Source organism: Peromyscus maniculatus, chromosome 4, assembly GCF_049852395.1.
Source record: "Peromyscus maniculatus bairdii isolate BWxNUB_F1_BW_parent chromosome 4, HU_Pman_BW_mat_3.1, whole genome shotgun sequence".
Classification (NCBI taxonomy): Eukaryota; Metazoa; Chordata; class Mammalia; order Rodentia; family Cricetidae; genus Peromyscus; species Peromyscus maniculatus.
In genome coordinates, this window is record NC_134855.1 from 13,268,212 (window position 1) to 13,285,575 (window position 17,364).

The window sequence follows — 17,364 nt, forward strand, 5'->3', positions numbered from 1 at the left end:
CCCCCACACACACATACAGATTCCAAGAACGGGTGGAGGGTCCACGGAGCGGCTCCAACTCACACTCCGTCCTTGAAGAAATCAGGGATAGAGATGGGGAGCACGTGTTTATAAGGCCATAAACCTGTTTATGGTCCCAGGGGGGCAATTAACAGTTCAGCAAGAGCCTTGCCAAATTTCATTGGCTGGCATGAGAAGACTGCAGAATCACCTTGGGGCTGAGGACAGACTGTAGGGTGGTCTCTGCCAGGTGTCACTGGGCCTGCTTCAGTCTTTGGGCTGTCCTGGGCCCTTCTGGCTCTTTCCCTCCTCTCTATCCCTCAAGGACCAGCATAGAAACTTCCTCCTCCTCCAGGAAGCTCCCTGGGTTCCTTCTCCCAATGAATACAGCCCAACTCCCTCTCTGAGGCCCAAAGCCTTCCTGTTCTCTTAGGTACTCAGGTTTGTTTTTCTCAGAACCTGTTGGGAAGCCTCCCTCAGGCAAGGACAAATGAATCAGAAATCCTTTCCCTGACACCTTGGTTCAGCGCTGGACACGTCTTACATTCATGACCCTCAATATTTGGTTACATATCTAAATCACCAAGACCCCTTGCAGGCTGGTTAAAAACCAAACAATGTGGAGTAGATGGAAAGCCTTTGGATAAACTATACTGAATCAGCATTTCAGATGAGGGAGCTGGGGCCCAGGAGCAGGCCTCTCTCCTGAGGTAAGGGCAGAGGGTGCAGCTGTGGAAGTCCCAGCCCTTGAAGAGATGTGTAGGGAAGAACTCAAGAGCAGTGGGGTGAGGTGGAAGGAAGTGGCCTCTGGTCCATACTGTCCTTCCATTGACTAGAAGCATGCAACATGGTTCCTTCTAGCAGTAGTATTTTTCAAATATATGGTACATGCTGGAGAAATTCAGGAAGGCTTTCTGGATTAAACAAACATGTTAGGCTTTAATGGCAGTGGACGTGTGGAGAAAGGGTATCCCAGAGGGAAAGCAGGTGGATAGAGCCAAGGGAGGCTTGGTCACCCCGAGACTGTTGGTGGTTAACTATAGATGATGTCAGGCTAGATGTGAGCAGAGCCTGCCAGTGGCCTGTGTGTCTATGCTGGGCCGGCCCTGGGACCTGGCGCCCATTGTCGCTGTGTGTGTATCAGCAAAGCGATGCTGAGACGCTCCAGCTGGCTGGCCTGGGTGTTGGAGCAGCGGCTGCTGACAGCCCTGGGCACCTGGCCTAAGCTGGCACCCTTCCCATCATGCCGCCAGGCTGCCTGCTGCTGGAGAGGACCCAGGCCCCAAGGAGCAGCAAAAAGCAGCCTGGGCCCTGAGGACCAAGCAAGGGATGTGTGTCTCTCAGACCTGGCTCTATGGTGAGTGTGGCCAGATCCCTCAGAGAACTGAACCGAGGAAAGACTCATGCCTACAGTATGACATCACCCTGCCCCTCCCAGAATCCTCAGTGTTTCCCTAACCTTCCAAGGGAGTAAACTGAGGCATGAGAAAAGCAGGCATCTAGGGTCTGTCCAGTGACTGACTGGGGAAGAGCTGGGCTGGTACTCAGGTTGCCTTTGAGTACATTATGTGGCGCACTGCTTTCCCTGTCCTGAGGAGGCCCCTCGGCTCTGTCATGCCTCCTGTAGCTCTCTCCTCCCCTCAGCTCCAGCCTTGCATCCATGGGGGCACCCTTGACTGGGGCATATGCTGCCACTAGAACCCAGCCGTTCCTGTGGCTGCATGCGAGCCTGCATGTGAGCCCCGTGATGGGGTGGGTCATGGCAGGACATTGAATCTTGACCTCCAGGGCACTGAAGTCCAGCTTGCTGGCCACTTGCCTCCCACTTGGCTTCTCTAAGTGCAACAAGTTCCCACCAGTATGGTGGCCCATGGGGCTCTATCTATGGTCATCTGTCTTGGGTGTGACATCTTTACAAGCTCAGAGGGTCCTGGGCTGAGTAGTCAGGACATCACCACATCTGTGTCTATTTCTCCTGCCTCTGCAGCTCCTTCTGCACACATTTGGCTGAAAATGACAGCCATTGCCACATGTGTCTTCACACAGGCCATTGACCAGCAGGGGCCAGTGGATCTCCTATTCCGTCTCCCAGGAGAGAAGCTGTCCATCCCAGGCTAGGGCATGCATTCACCTCATGCCCATTTATATCCCTGCTTAATCCAAGGACAACCAAGAAGGGTATAAATGCAGCCGCCAGCCTCTTGGCTCAGAGGCAGAGCCCAGAAAGGAGAGCAAGGGTACGGCTGGGCTCTGTCCCAAACTGTATGCTGCAGTGCGTGTGCCATGAGGATGCCATAGGATTCAGGACATTCGTGCAGATGAGGTTTAAGGCTTAGCAGTCATGTGGTGGTGGGGGTGGGGTGGGGCGTGGAGCAGAGAACACATTCCTGCCCCGAGGTAGATGGAGGGATCCCCAGAGACCCTACACATTCCTGAGCACATCCGTAGGTCTGGCTCTAACCTGACCCTGAGCACTTGCCTTGCTGGGACTGGTATAGAACAGGCCACTTTCCCCGCTCCAGGCTGTGGTTAGTACATCATCTAAAGTAGGCAGCCATGGAGGCCCATGCCGTTTCAGAGAAGGGTCTGCTGACAAGCAGGTGGGATGATAGGGACGAAGGCAGTCTCTGTGCCTTGGAGACACTGGCCTCTATGACTCTTTCCTCTTATATGCAACAGGGCCCTGTCCCAGCTGTCAGGGCTTTCAACCTTAGGATACCAGTGCATGCTAGGCTGACACATGCAGACCAGTCTCACCTTGTTTAAGATATTGTTTGGTTTGGTACACTTCCCAGGTGGACGCTCCTCAGTCCTCTTCCTACAGCATCAGGATTCCAGTACCTGCCCCACCCTTCCCAGCTCCTCTGACCACCAAGGAGGGCTTTCTGGGATCTCTTCCGTGGCCCCAGAAAAATCAATGTTCCTTGCACCCCAACAGAGGAATGAGAGCAGGCAGTTGAGTCTAGTGGCCACAATGACCACAGTTCAGAGTCTCCCTCCTGTGAGAAGCATGCCATGCACCTGGACAGCCCTCCAGATACCTCTACTGCACACTGGCTCCCATCTCCTGCTCTGCAGGCCTACAGCCCTAGCAAGGCCAGCTAGCCAGCTGGCCCCGAAGAGGCTAGAGCTGCCAGGCAGCGTGCCCAGGAATGTGTAGGGTCCCTAGGGCTCCTTCGTTGTCTGTGTCTCCAGCATTCTGCACCCCATGGTCTCACACTTAGGGGCTGTCTGGCCTTGCCTGTATTTGGTTGGAGTTGTCCCTAAGTCTGTCTGTGTCTCTTGCCTTGTTGCTCTGTATCTGTCTAGACCTGTCTGTCATCTGTCTGTCCATCTGTCATCTGGGGTCTGAATTCCAGTTCCAGCCTTGCCTCTGGAATTCAGACCCCAGCGTGGCCTGAGCAAGATTCTCCCTGGCAGTACATGTCCACGTCTCTTCCATCTGTACCCTGGCCCCTGCTCGACCCCACTGGGCCATCTGACCCTCCCAAGTCCAGCTGCAAAGTCTGTGAGAACACCTCATACACACCCTCCCCACCTAGACCTGGAGAGTCAACAAAACACCAGTCTTTCAGTTCCTCTCAAACACTCCTGGAAGAGGATTAATCAACCCAAATCCCAGCAAGTCTTTGGCCAAGTTTAGCAGAAATTTAGAAACATGTGCATGTTTCTGTAACAGCAAAAAGTGGACAACGGTGTCTGTAGGGTCCAGCTGGGGGTTCTTCTACCTAAAGAGCATGACCTTGGTGTGAGGAGGCCAGGCAAGCTCCACAGTGTATCCAGAGGGCTCCCTGGGACCATCCTTGTAGCACAGGGCCAGCCTCCTCATGAAGCAAAGGAAGGTGCAGAATGACGTAACAGCACCTTCTTTCTTTGAGAAAGGGAAAGTGTTCTTGTGCATGTGCTGAGGACGAGACCACGAAGGAGCAATGCAGTGCTTAGACAGATTGCTGGTTCCAGGGCAGAGCATGGCAAAGAGAGGAGGGAGGGAGGGAGGGAGGGAGGGAGGGAGGGAGGCAGGGAGGGAGGCAGGGAGGGTGGGCAGGCCTCCAAATGCTCCTGGATTTATGCTGTGGTCTGTAGAACCAAGCACTTTGTATAATTGAAAAGAAAAATTTAATTAATTTTATATTTAAAACAAATGAGGAAAAAGTGACTCTGGATGTGGAGTTGGTGGAGAGCCACTGTTAAGAATTACTGTGGTGACTCTGAAAGTCTTTTGATTCAACTCCATCCTCATGGGAGCGAGCACAGAGAGACAATGAGCTTTCAGAAGGCTTCAGTGGGGATACTGACACTGTCATTTCAAACTTGCTACAAATATAAGGAGAAAAGCAAGAAAATTTAGGATATTAAAAGAGAAGTAATTTTAATGAAAATAATTTTAATGAATTTTAATTTTTAATCAATTTTAATGAATAAAAACCCAAAACCAAAAAACAGAATCCCAAAGTTCAAGTGCAAATATCAATAGGAACTCGTGTTTTAGGCTTCCACTTCCGGAAATATAAAGCATGTTGGCAGGTGGTGCCTGCCTGCAGTCTCAGTACTTGGAAAGCAGAGTCAGGAGGACTGGAAGTTTGAGGCTAGCTTGGTCTACATGAGACTGTGTCTCAAAAAAATAAGATTAAAAGTGTTGGGCTGGAGAGATGGTTCAATGGGTAAGAGCTGTGCACCCTTGAGGATCTGAGTCTGGAACCCAGCATCCACGTAAACTGCTGGAGGCATAGCCCTGTACCTGCAGCCCTGGGGAGAGGGGGTTGGAGACAGGAGGATCACTATGTCCTGGTCCCCAGCCTAGCCAATAGTGAGCTCCAGGTTCAGTGAGCAACCCTGTCTCAAGGGAATGAGACATGCACACAAATTAATTAATGAGTTAGTTCACAATAAAAGATCGCCATGCTCTGGTTGCTGTGAACATCGAGATGGCGAGTATCCTCCTGTAAGACTCCACCAAGGGCTCATGAGGTCACCAGGATGGCACAGCAGTAGCCATGGAGAGGCTCCAGCCCCACAGCCCCACTGGGACAGTGTGAACACTGACTGCGGACCATGACTTCAGTAGATGGAAACACGCCCAACAGTGAGCAGCGCTGCACTGAGCCTCGGACGCAGCCTCGAGCCTCGGGGAGGCTAGGCCTCCTCTAGAAGGTGACGGGGTAAGAACTGGGCATGGATGACTTCCCTCTTCAGATGCGGCTTTGCCATCACCAGCTCAGCAAGCTCTTTGTAACTTTATCTGGGAGAACCTGAATAAATAATGGGAGAGAAATGAAACTTTGGAAAAAATCACTCTTTTGCGTTTGCTGTGATATTGCTGGAACAGTCGGTGGCAGTCAGGAGGGAGATACCATGATGGAAGAGCTGGACTGAACGCAACATCACAAAAAGGGAAATCAACTCTAGACCTTGAAGGTGATATGTCAGGAGGCCAGCTTAGGGTTCCAAGTGGCCATGAACGGCCTGTTAACTGCCACACGAGGAAACATGCCAGCTCCAATACATAGAAAATTCTGTGAGATGAATGGCACCATTTCTTTTCTAGCCACGTGGTGGGGAGGCAAGAGAAGGACAGATGAGAACTGAGGCATTCTGGAATGAAGGGTCTAACCCAAGTGGTCCTAATGTGTGCAGACCCACTGTATGGATGACATCTCAGAGGATGGGGGGGCAAGCAGAGAGGAGGCTTTTCTGAGTGCCCCTCTGTCATCTGTACAGAAGTGTTTATGGGCAGAGATACGCTGGCTTTCCTTTAAAATGGTCCAGTCACTCCCTCCATGTCATCTCCCCCATGCCCCACAGTACCAGAAAGTCTTAGGAGTGGAGTCAGGGATGGGCTTGCCCAGGTGCTGGGGCTGGTCAGGGAAGGGCCCCGGAAGACAAAAGGGCTGTGGGAAAGCTGTTAAGTCTTCTTCAACTGGTGCTGGCCATGACTGGAATGGACACCTTGCAAAATATGAAGGGAAGACTGCAAAGGAGAGTCTGTGTCCTGGGGACAGGGCTGTTAATCAGCATAGACCCACACTGAATGCAGGCTGCGAGCTCCTTGCAATGAAGGGCTCCTGCCATCATGGCTGCAGAAATCTGTCTTCTAAGGATTTATTCTGAAAAAGTCATTGAGTTTGGTTCTGCAACATGGGGAGCTCACCATTGCTTCCTTATAATGTCACTGGGAATATGTTTTTTCTAAATATAAATTTCCTAAATAAAAAGAAATTGTTTTTTTTCAGTCTCATGAGATGAAAAAGTTCTAGAAAGAAAATCTGTTTAGTCGATATTGAACTGAACACTTAAACGGTGATGAAGACAGGACTGGAGAGGCGGCTCAGTCAGCGAGGCGTTTGCTGCTCAAACACAGGAACCTGAGTTTTAGCCCCTGTACACACACACACACACACACACACACACACACACACACACACACACGGCCAGATGTGGTATGCACACCTGTGCAGACACACACACACACACACACACACACACATGGCCAGATGTGGTATGCACACCTGTACACACACACACACACACACACACACACACACACACACACACACACGGCCAGATGTGGTATGCACACCTGTACACACACACACACACACACAGACGGCCAGATGTGGTATGCACACCTGTACACACACACACACACACACAGACGGCCAGATGTGGTATGCACATCTGTAGGCCTAGCACTAGGGAGGTGGAGAGAAGTGGACCCCTGGGGCATGCTGGCTAGCCATTTCAACTACTTGGCAAATACTAAGCCAATGACAGAACCTGTCAAAACAAAATAAAACCAAACAACTCCCCCCTCCCATCCCCACATAAGACAGAGACTGTCTAGGAGGCTCAGCAAATGGAGGCACTTGTGGCCAAGCTTGACAACCCGAGTTCCATCTCTGGGATGCACATGGTAGGAGAGAGCTGACTCCCACAGGTTTGTCTCTAATCTCTACATGATACATGCACACAAATAAATAGATGTTATAAAATTTTTTAAGTAAAATAAAACAGCTCTTAAGAAAAGCTGTTGGAGATGGACCTCTGGCTTCTACACACATGGCACACACATGCATCCAAACCGTCCCAGAGCTGTGCACAGCTACACAGGAACAGTAAAGATGGAAAATTTATGTGTTGTGCCTCTTACCACCACTAAATATGTAAAAGGGGTTGGCTGTGTTAAGTAGTGCGATATGTCAGAAACTACACTACACAAGAAAATGTGTGAACGTGGGAACATAGACAAAGAGCCAGAGAGACAAATTCTAAAGCCAGCATATGCCTGAACTGGGTCCGGCACTTTTTATTTATTTGTTTGTTTGTTTGTTTGTTTTTGAGACAGGGTCTCAGGTATTCCAGGCTGACCACATACTTGCTATGGTGCTGGAGATGACTTTGAACTCCTGATCCTCCTGCCTCCATCCCCTGCTGTGATCACAGGTGTGTGCCACTGTGCCCTGCTTTGGCTACATTTCTTTAAAGTGGGAGTGTCGCACTAGACTGGAAGGGAGAGTATTATATCTAATGTTAAAAGGCATGCTCAAGAGGCTCTGCCTTTGGACCAGGGAGATGGCTCAGTCAGCAAAGGGCCTGCCTTGCAATCGTGAGGACCCGAGTTCCACTCCCTAGCACTCATGGAAAAGCCTGGTGTGGTGGCACACATCTGTAACCCTAGCACTGGGGAATCAGAGACAAGAGCTCATTGGCTGGTCGGCCTAGCCAATCTGTGAGCTTCAAGCTCAGTGAGGGATCTGTCTCCAAAAGTAAGTTGGAGGTAGATGGAGGAAGACACCACCTGATAGTGATGTTGACCTGTGGCCTCCATCCACACTCACATGTACACACATGTACTCAGACACTATGCCCAGGAACATGCACACAGAGAGAGAGAGAGAGAGAGAGAGAGAGAGAGAGAGAGAGAGAGAGAGAGAGAGAGAGAGAGAGAGAAAGAACTTTAGGTCAGGGGCTGGAGAGAGAGCTCCATGGTTAAGAGCACCAGCAGTTAAGCCAGGTGCACACCTTTAATCCCAGCACTTGGGAGGCAGAGGCATGAGAATCTCTGTCATTTCTAGGCCAGCCTGGTCTACAGAGAGAGAGTTAAGGACAGCCAGGGCTAAGCAGAGAAACCCTGTCTTGGGAAAAAAACAGAAGAAAACAAAACCCAAACAAACAAAATCCCAAAACAACAACAACAACAACAACAAAGAGCACCAGCAGCTCTTCCAAAGGACCCTAGTTCAATTCCCAGCACCCACATGACAGCTCAAAGCTGTCTGTACCTCAAGTCCCAGGGGATCTAAAGCCTTCTTTCGGCATCCATGAGCACAGTGTGCATGGTGTATAGACATACATGCAGGCAAAACGCCATATGCATAAAAATTAAAATCAACTCCAACGTCAGGCTATTAGCAGTCACCTTTTGCACATGGGGAAACTGAGGCTAAGAGGTGGAGCAGGGCTTGGAGGCTGGGATCTCCTCCTGCCTGCTCCATCCCAGGCTGATCTCCAGTCTGTGGTGTCCACATTCTGGGGTATTTCCTTTTCCCCTCCAGCTGGTCTCGTGGCGTAGAAAGTGGCTGTGGCACAGAGGCACTAACAGTGCTGTGGCCTGTGGTATCTCTTGCAGGCTGTTGATGGAGAAGTGGGCGGATGACAGCCGGGACTGTGGTCATCACTGGGGGCATCTTGGCAACTGTGATTCTGCTCTGTATCATCGCCGTTCTCTGCTACTGTCGGCTTCAGGTACTCCCAAGGGAGGGGGGAGGGGATCTGGTTGGGGTGGAGCCTGAAGGGTGGCTCTCCAGGGGGAGCCCCCAAGAAGACAGAGAGGCTCAGGGTCCAGGGTGCAGTGGAGGAGGGTACAGTCAGATTTCAGCGGGCGGGGGCAGAGGGGATATCTCGGTGCAGTTCAGTGGCCAGATGCCCAACTCACCAAGGCTTTGGCTGAGGCTCAGAGAGAGTCAAGGACTTGGCTAGCGGCGCACAGCTACCCTTCAGGAGAGCAGCAGTGAAGAGTGCACTGCCTTGTGTACCCTTCCCTGCCTGAACTTTAGAGGCCCCTGAGGCCCCATGTCTTCCCGAGAAGAAGGAGCACCTGTGTGCAAGGCACACCCAGTGCCTATGACAACTCTAGGATCTGAAGTGGCTTACCCAGCTCTGCCGCTTTCGGGTTTCTTACCTAACTGTGCCTCAGTATACCTGCCTGCAAATTGGAAATTAGACTTACATCTAGCTGTGTGGGTGAGATAGATAAGTGACAGATTGTGGGGACCTCCGCTCGGAGTGGGCTGGGGTAGATGCTGGGTGGAGGTGACTGAGCAGGGCCACCCCATAATCTTGGGGTCTACCCTCCGGTCAACCCTGGTGGGAAGCGCACCACGGTCACCTGACCCTCTACCCACAGTATTACTGCTGCAAGAAGGACGAATCCGAGGAGGACGAGGAGGAGCCCGACTTCGCTGTGCACTCCCACCTGCCGCCCCTGCATTCCAACCGGAACCTTGTGTTGACCAACGGGCCTGCTCTCTACCCAGCGGCCACCACCTCTTTCAGCCAGAAGTCCCCACAGGCTCGTGCTCTCTGCCGCAGCTGCTCCCAGTACGAGCCGCCCACCTTCTTCCTGCAGGAGCCAGAGGACGACGACTTTGAGGGCGTGCGCAACGGCGGGGGCCGCGTGGCCTACAAAACCATCAGCCAGGAGGACGTGGATCTGCCCCCAGCGAGCTTCGGGGGCCTGCAGGCGCTCAACCCCAACCGCCTCTCCGCCATGCGCGAGGCCTTTTCCCGCAGCCGCAGCGTCAGCACCGACGTGTGACAGGCCTCCATATTGCCTAGGCATCCAGCCCCGGGAAGGTCTTGAGATCATGGCAGGATCCCCATGGCATGTCCTGGCTCCAGACCTCTGCTCAGCCAAGTCTTCCCTGTATCCCTGTCCTAGGGCCTCTAGGCATGGGGAACCCCCAGGCCCTCTACAAGGATAAAGCCCAATGAACCAGGTGTGGCTGGCACAAGAGGAGAGGCAGGGGTCAGGAGGGTAAGGTCAGGCTATGTTGGGGCACAGGAGCTAGGTCCTGTTCCCAGGAAATGAGAAGATGGCTAATGTCCACCCCAGCAACTTGTCAGTCTCTGGCTTCATGGCCTTAGTCTGTCATTCCCTCGCCAGGCCTTGGGCTTCCGACCTGCTCAAGGGAGCAGAGGTCTCACTGGTTGCCATGGCCCTACAAGCATGAACCTTCCATAGTGACCGTGGACCAAATAAATATTCTGTCCCTCCACCCTGTCTCCCCTCTCCCATCCTTCTCCCCACCATTTCTTCTTCCAGCCTTTGTCTCACACTCCTGAACCTAGGTGCCAAGCATCTGCCCCAAGCTTGAAATACCCATTGCTCTGGCCTCCCTGAAGATGGACAAGTCTTCTTGCAGAAGGGAGAATTTAGGAGAAAGCAGTGTCCTTGGGACACTTGTTCTACCCCGATCTGCTTTTCTGAGAGAAGAGGCATAGGCACGGGGCGGGGGGTGGGGGGGCATTACTCTGGGAGGGTTGACACCAAAATTTACACATCCCGTACTCATCCCTAAGCCCAGTCACCTGACGGACACACCCAGCGAGGCTGCTGATGCACTGGAGATGGCCCAGCTATGCACTAGGGGTCTCAGGCGTGACTCTTGGGCAGGTCATCCCACCCATGGGCTTGAATCCTCATACATGTAGTGGCTGGGGGGAGGGGCGGGGGCTGGCTGCAGAAAGCCCTGTGGACTCTGGTCCTCAGTGGGAACTGAGGTCCCTGGGGCGAGCCGAGCAACAGATCATCCACTTCTTGTTTTCTGCTTGGAATGAGGTCGCAGGCCCAGCCTCCCCGCCCCCCCCCCCAGTGTGTGGAAGCCTCATCTCTAGCCATGCTGCTCCAAGCCCTCCACTGGATGAGGAATTGGTGTCAGGTGGCCACCCCTCGAAGGTGCCCCAAGCCCAGAACCCCAGCCATCAGGCACACAGTTCTCTGCTCTGACAGAGGCACCATTCTTGGCAGCATAGTCTCAAGAGTCCCTCTCCCTTGGGGCCCTATTGCACCCCCAGGCCCTGCAGTGGAGCCCTAGGGGAGCAAGTGCCCCCCCCTGCTGCCGCCGCCCCCATGAAGGTGCCTTCCTAGAGGACAGTGGCCACTCCTGAGCCAGGTACCACAGCAGGGCCCTCCACCCTTACTGCAGGCAGCTGAACCATGCCAGTGAGGATCTGCTGTCTTTGGCATTTGAACTTTTTTTTCCCCCTTTTCTTTTTCCTGCCTCGGTTTGGTCTCGCTAAGGTCTAGTCCACCCTTAGAATCACAGAAGTCCCTAAACTACCCCTTCCCTCTCTGCTTCTTTGTCCCAGTCTACCCCATGGCCTCTGACCCTTGCATTACTTGGGGTATGGGTGAGGTAGGGAGGGTGCTCTGGGCTGTTCTGTCTTTGTGTCCCATCCCTCCCCTCCTTTTTTTTTAACCTCCACCATCTCTGTATAGACCCATAGACATCTTCAAAGTGAATTAAGCATCCATCCCTACCGGCTCACTCAACATCACCATGGGACCTGCCAGGAACCCACCCAGCACCCTGAGAAAAAGCAAAAGCCAATAAATTTGTTTCCCACACCTTGGCACTAGGCTGCTTGTCTGTCCATCTGCTGGGCACCTTCAGGCACAGACCTTCTCTGGAACCAGACGGAGTCCACCTTCCCAGCCTAGCTGGTGAGTTCCAGCTCTTCCCAGGGGGGCTGAGAACAGCTCTCAGGCAAAGGGGGCATCATCACCAGCCACCTTTGTTCACCAGTGCCCCCAGTGGCTTTCAAGATCGCTGTTAAGCAATCTGAAGAGCAGATTGAACATGATGGGCTGTGTTTCTTGAGGACAAAGGGTTGGCTGTCCCTGGGCTGGCATCAGCATAGTGGGTACTCACTCAGCCCACCTCAAAAAGAGATGAAGCCAGCCAGTGATGGTGGCATACGCGACACAGCCTGGCATAGTCAGCTGCACAATAAAGGCCAACAGAAAGGAGTGTGGGCTGAGGCAGAGAGGGAGGAAGTCAGGAGGGGGAGGAGCCTGGAGGAGAGGTAATGATGGGACTCAGGTGTGGCAGAGGTCCCAGCCCCTGAGACACAAGGAAACTGCTCTGTCTGAGCCCACTCGGTGACCTGACTCACGACCATCTTCCAGACCACTGACTTCTGCATTTGGGGGACGGAAATAAAATCTCTAGGAGCGGCTCCCTTGATTCAGTCCCTGTGGTACAGGCACACAGAGAAGCAGGAACGCACTGGGCTGTGTTACCGCCTCAGTTCCCCCACACCCCCAAACCCTAAGCCCTTCAGGAACCGAGCTAGATGGCAGGCCTGTCGGGGCAGACTGACCCCAAAGCACAGAAGACAGCCACCAGCCTCCCTACTACCTGGGTCCAGAGGACTCCTCCAGGGTCTTGGGTCTGACTAGCCATGACCATCTCAGACACAGACAGCCCTGTCCTCCCTGCCTCACTGGGGGCCGTGTGTGTGTGTGTGTGTGTGTGTGTGTGTGTGTGTGTGTGTGTGTGTGTGTGCATATGTACACTGTTGTCTTCTCCACTCTCCTCCACTCATGAAAAGCCAGACAGAAGCAGCACCCAATAGCTACCTTGTGTCTCTGCACCCACAAGGAGCCACCCTGATGTGGGAAGCTGTGCATACGGCCCTGAGGATGATCCTCAGAGAATGGTAGATGGCCTTACACGAAACCTGAGCCCACAGCTACACGTGCTCATGGTGGCCATATCCTGTATCTTCTAGCCTTCCTGTTCCCACCGCTCCTCCAACGTTCCTATAGCCCTGTGTTCCATCCTGGCCATAGGCCCCAGACCAAAGGCAGCTAAAGATGGCTGGAGATTCACGCTAGCTTCTACCTCAACGCTGTCCTGCTGCCCACAGTGCCCGTTCTTGTACACCACCTGCCCTTCCGGTTGCCTTTTGTCTGCTTTCTGTATCAGACTGCCCTGTTCCCACCCATCTCCGCACCCTCTGTCCAGCAAAGGACCCCCGCACAGCCTCACTAAAGCTCCCAAGGCTGACCACCATTTCTGCCCATAGTGAGTGAAACCCCAGCACGCCGCCATAAATACAGCCACTTTATTAACATGCACCAGTGAGTAGTGAGGAGGGTGGCAGGGACACCATGGACAAAGTCTGTCCCTTCCACCCAGCACAGGAACTCCAGGAGGGGAGGCACTGTGGCACTAATGCCTTAGGATGGGGTACCTTCAATACTTCCAGAGGCAGGGCAGCCTGGGCTCCTCAGTTGACCCAAGACCCCCTCCTTCCTGGGTCATCTGCAAGTCACCTTGAGAGGGTTCTGCCACCTCAGAGAAGGGCCTGGAAATGGGCAGGTACTGCCCACTTTGGGTTCTGGACTCTGGGCCCTCTAGGGTGGGCGCAGACACAGGATCCTGGGAGAGCATAGACAGCTTTCCGCAGCAGGGTGGCTCCATCTGAGGAGGGGCCTGTGGGCACTGGAGGCTCTCCCCCGAGCCAGAGACAGTGCCACAGGGTCAAAAATCCCTTCTTGTCAGTTGTGCTCTGTGTCACATCTTCACAGCCCAGGGTCTCCTGCAGGGTGGGTGTCCAATGAGAGCCCCGGGATGTGGTGCTCAGGTCTCGGGGCTACGGCACCGGCTAGGAATGGGGAGGCCTGCAGGAGCGGCAGCAGGCTTTGCTGTAGTACCAGTGGCCACAGAGGTTCACTTTGATGGCCAGTGCGCAGTTGGTGCCCGGCTGGTCCTGGCAGCTGTCATCTGGGGATGGGACACAATACAAAAGGAAGGATGAAATGCCGGGAGACCCAAGGAGAACAGCTCCCTGGGTCCCCAACTCTCACCATAGTATCTTCCCAAAGGCAGGAGCTCACAAAGGGCTCCCAGAGTCACACTATGAACAGGTCAACAGATGAGGCCCCCCCCCAGCCTAGGTCCAGAGCACCCCACCTACTACAGATCTCCAGTTCTATGTCCCAGCTAGCCCTTTCCTAATGCAAGTCCCTCTCCAGGAAAATATGGATCCCACTAGGTAGTTTGATCTGATCACTTGGGGGTGGGGGGTAAAATCCTAGGATTTGGAAGAGGTCCCTAATCTCCTCTGAAAAGTCTAAACCCTTCCAGGACCCGTGGGTCCCTCTCTCCTTGCCTCAGTATTCCCAATTCCCAATAGAATTCACCTTCCCCTACATTTGGCATCCACTTTGGAGACTGGACCTTGTCTATCTGCCCAGGCCAGAGACCATGCCTAGCTTCTACCTCCCTGCCTCCTGAGAGTCAGCACCTGCTGCTCAGGCCAGGTCATCTTGGTCCCTGGTCCCACAGCTTCCCCCAACCACATTTTAGGCCAGTGCTTTTTCCAAGACATAGGTCTCTGCATGGATTCCCTGAGCCCCAGCTAGGCCCTCCCCCTTAGAGAAGACCCCTCCTGAAGACGCGCCTGTGTGTCTCTCCAGCTGCTACCCTTAACTAATGCCCACAATTCCCACCAGTCTCCGCCCTGTGCCCAGCCTCTTTCTTCTCACCTGGGGGCTCTGTGGGACATGGCTGCAGGTCACAGGCCTGTCTGCCGACAGGCTTCACCAGTGGGTCACATCCTCGGACAATGTCAGTTCCCTGGTAACACTTCACATCTCGCATCCTCACACCTACCCCACATGTCTTGGTGCACTGGTGTGGGACAGACAGACAGACAGACAGACAGGTACATAACAAGGCTCTCCATAGTGATAGAGACTGGGACTCTCATCACTCAGCACTCTCCCTTCTGCACCATAACCATCCACAGGCTGGCCCAGGACGCACCCGCTCCTTAGAATCTAGAGCCTGAGCTGGGACTGAGCAGAGGTAACTGGAGGAAAGGCACTGTCTGGTTTCTCTACCTCAGTTTTCCCAGCTTCACATGAGAGGGTGCCCCCTCCTGTGCCAACTATGACCTGCTGGGTGCTCAGGTTCCATCTGTCCCAGATTAGTGACACAGAGAGTTTGCCATGGGCCAATCAATGTAACTTCCAGAGCCATCACACTGAGTCCAGATGTTCCCCTCAGAAAGCCTGCTGAGCTACCCAGAATACCAGGGACATCTGCTGACCCCAATTACCCTGCTATTCCCCTGCCAAGATCCTGCAGGCAGTGGTTCCCTGATGTGGTGACCCCACATCACCCAGGCATGCCTTGGACCTGAGGTATGGGGAGGCCCCCGCCCCAGGCTCACCCTAGTCTGATTACCAGACACAGAGGAGCTGATGAAGGCTGGCATAAGGCCACCTGCCCATTCACCCGCCCCGAGGAGAGGGGAGGCTGGCTTGGCACAGGCGACCAGAGGACACTGTGCCTTTGCAGATGCCCCTGAAGATAAGTAGGCTCCCAACAGGTCCTGGCACCTGCTCCTCTGTCCCTGCAGGTGAATGGGACAGAACAATTGGATGAACAAACACTGAACTGATGCATCTTAATGGGGCAGCCATAAAGAAGGGCACTGCCCCAGCCAGGAGCAGAAAGGGCAGACTCCCACATGTCCACCACTCCTGTGGTCCCTCTGCTCCTGCCATCTCATCAGGGCAATATGGGAAGCACCCCTCCCCCATGGCTGCTTTGGGGATCCTCCTTAATCAAACTCTTCCTTTCTTATTGCCCAGCATGGTCCTTGACTTACTAGGCTCTGGCCACACAGCTACCCTAAGACCAGTGTTCCAGCTAGACTCAATCAGTTCAGAGGGGATCTTCACTCCAGAGACCCTTGTGTGTCTCTCTACCTGCTTCCCCTAACGATATTTGCTGGTCCTCAAGCTCTGCCATGTACCCTCTAGGCAATCACAGCCCTACTTCTTCCTTCTTACCTTTAGGGTGATGGGTATTGGCGGACATCACAGTGTGTGTGTGTGTGTGGTGTGGTGGGTGTGTGTGGTGTGGTGGGCGTGTGTATGTGTGTGTGTGGTGTGGTGTGTGTGTGTGTGTGTGTGTGTGTGTGTGTGTGTGTGTGTGTGTGTGTGTTTGTTATACAGAAGAACTCCGGAGTTCCTAAGCCCATGTCTGAGAAGGGCAGCAGCTGGGGCCTCACCCGACAGAGCCCTTGGACTTTCAAGTCTTGAATTTGTAACCCACCCATCCCAGCAGCTGAGCCCAGGCAGAGCCTATGTGTTGGGGTTTTGGACACTAGAGAACGTCATAATGAAGACTCTGGACTCCAGGCCCCATCTGTCACTCCACTACTATTCCTAAACATTCAGAGTTGACCTATGTGGGAACAAAACCATGGACAGCTTAAAACCCTGTGTTACTCAGATTGGCCACGGAAGTCATGTCCTCAGCCTGCCCAGGGATGTTTAAAGATGGCTCCGGACTCCCCTTGTCCTTGCACAGGACAGATGCTGTTGCTATGGGATGCTGTTGCTATGGGATGGCATAAAATGGCATATGGATGTTGATGTGAGTTAATAAAAGCTGACACCTAAGTGTGGTTGCCTTTGTGGTGTTAGGAAGGCTCAGGACGCTGACAAGCCTCAAGGTGTGGTATGACATCTCAGGCAGGGTGAAGAGCAGCTGAGGTGCAGTTACCTTGCTGTGCCAATCAGAGACTAGACAGGAAGTCCCTCCCACCCCGTGAGTAGGGGACCCTCTCATCCTTCTACTTACTGCTTCTCTGCCTGCCCATTACTTGCCTGTGAGTTGAGGCTACTCACACCTTAGGCTCCTTGGCCCGGACTCCTGGGATGGACTGGTTTGCACCTCCTTCCCTTTGCAGAGTCCTCGGCCCCAGGTCTAGCACACCTTAAACTCTGGCCCCAGGTTGGAAAGCTCTCTCAACTTCAGTTTCTTCCTCTCGGTAAGTGACAATTGGAAAACAGATCTGGGGACAAGTGCTGGACCGCAGCTGCCCCCAGTGACCTCTATGGTGACAACAGGTGATGGCTCCATTCTTGCTTCAGAGAGGAGAGCTCAGCTCTATCCTGCCTAGCATGGGAAGGATCCCGTAGAACTGAACAGGGGGTCAGGCTTGGGTCAGGACAACTTGCTGCTCTGCCCACTGACCTAGGGCTCACTTCTGCCACTTGTATGCCCAAGTCTCATGCCTCTGTCTTAGCCGTGCCTCAGCCAATCTTACCCTCTGTATCCATCGGGTTTGGACTACCCTTGGAGAGTATCAGGCACACTTGTTACCAAACACAACACTTAAAAGCCTCATCTTTAAGCCAGAAATGACCAGGCCCAGACAGGCCCACAAAAAGAGTTGTAGGACACCAGGGTAAGATCAGCAAAGGCTTCTGGGTAGTGGTGACTCTCTACTAGTTGACCTAGAAGCATCCGGGGACAAGCACCCTGGCTGACTGAGGCT

At 53.4% G+C, this 17,364-nt stretch overlaps 2 protein-coding genes across 8 annotated transcripts in view; one reads left to right on the forward strand and one right to left on the reverse strand.

Annotated features, from left to right (window-relative positions):
- Positions 1-11,631, forward strand: part of Fam163b (family with sequence similarity 163 member B) — a 34,297-nt gene extending 22,666 nt beyond the window's left edge. The window contains exons 2-3 of one of the 2 annotated variants that reach the window (XM_006993115.4): positions 8,627-8,742; positions 9,404-11,631. In XM_006993115.4, coding sequence (XP_006993177.1) covers positions 8,650-8,742; positions 9,404-9,814 — 504 coding nt within the window. In that variant the 5' untranslated portion in view covers positions 8,627-8,649 and the 3' untranslated portion in view covers positions 9,815-11,631. The remainder of the gene's footprint in view (positions 1-8,626; positions 8,743-9,403) is intronic. The other variant, XM_042275071.2, reaches the window with a different exon arrangement.
- A 1,483-nt stretch (positions 11,632-13,114) lies between these two features.
- The window catches only part of Adamtsl2 (ADAMTS like 2), a 32,745-nt gene continuing 28,495 nt past the window's right edge, over positions 13,115-17,364 (reverse strand). For all 6 annotated transcript variants that reach the window (XM_042275066.2, XM_042275067.2, XM_042275065.2 and 3 more), the window contains exons 18-19: positions 14,555-14,699; positions 13,115-13,790 (exon numbers count right to left, since the gene is read on the reverse strand). In XM_042275066.2, coding sequence (XP_042131000.1) covers positions 13,672-13,790; positions 14,555-14,699 — 264 coding nt within the window. In that variant the 3' untranslated portion in view covers positions 13,115-13,671. The remainder of the gene's footprint in view (positions 13,791-14,554; positions 14,700-17,364) is intronic.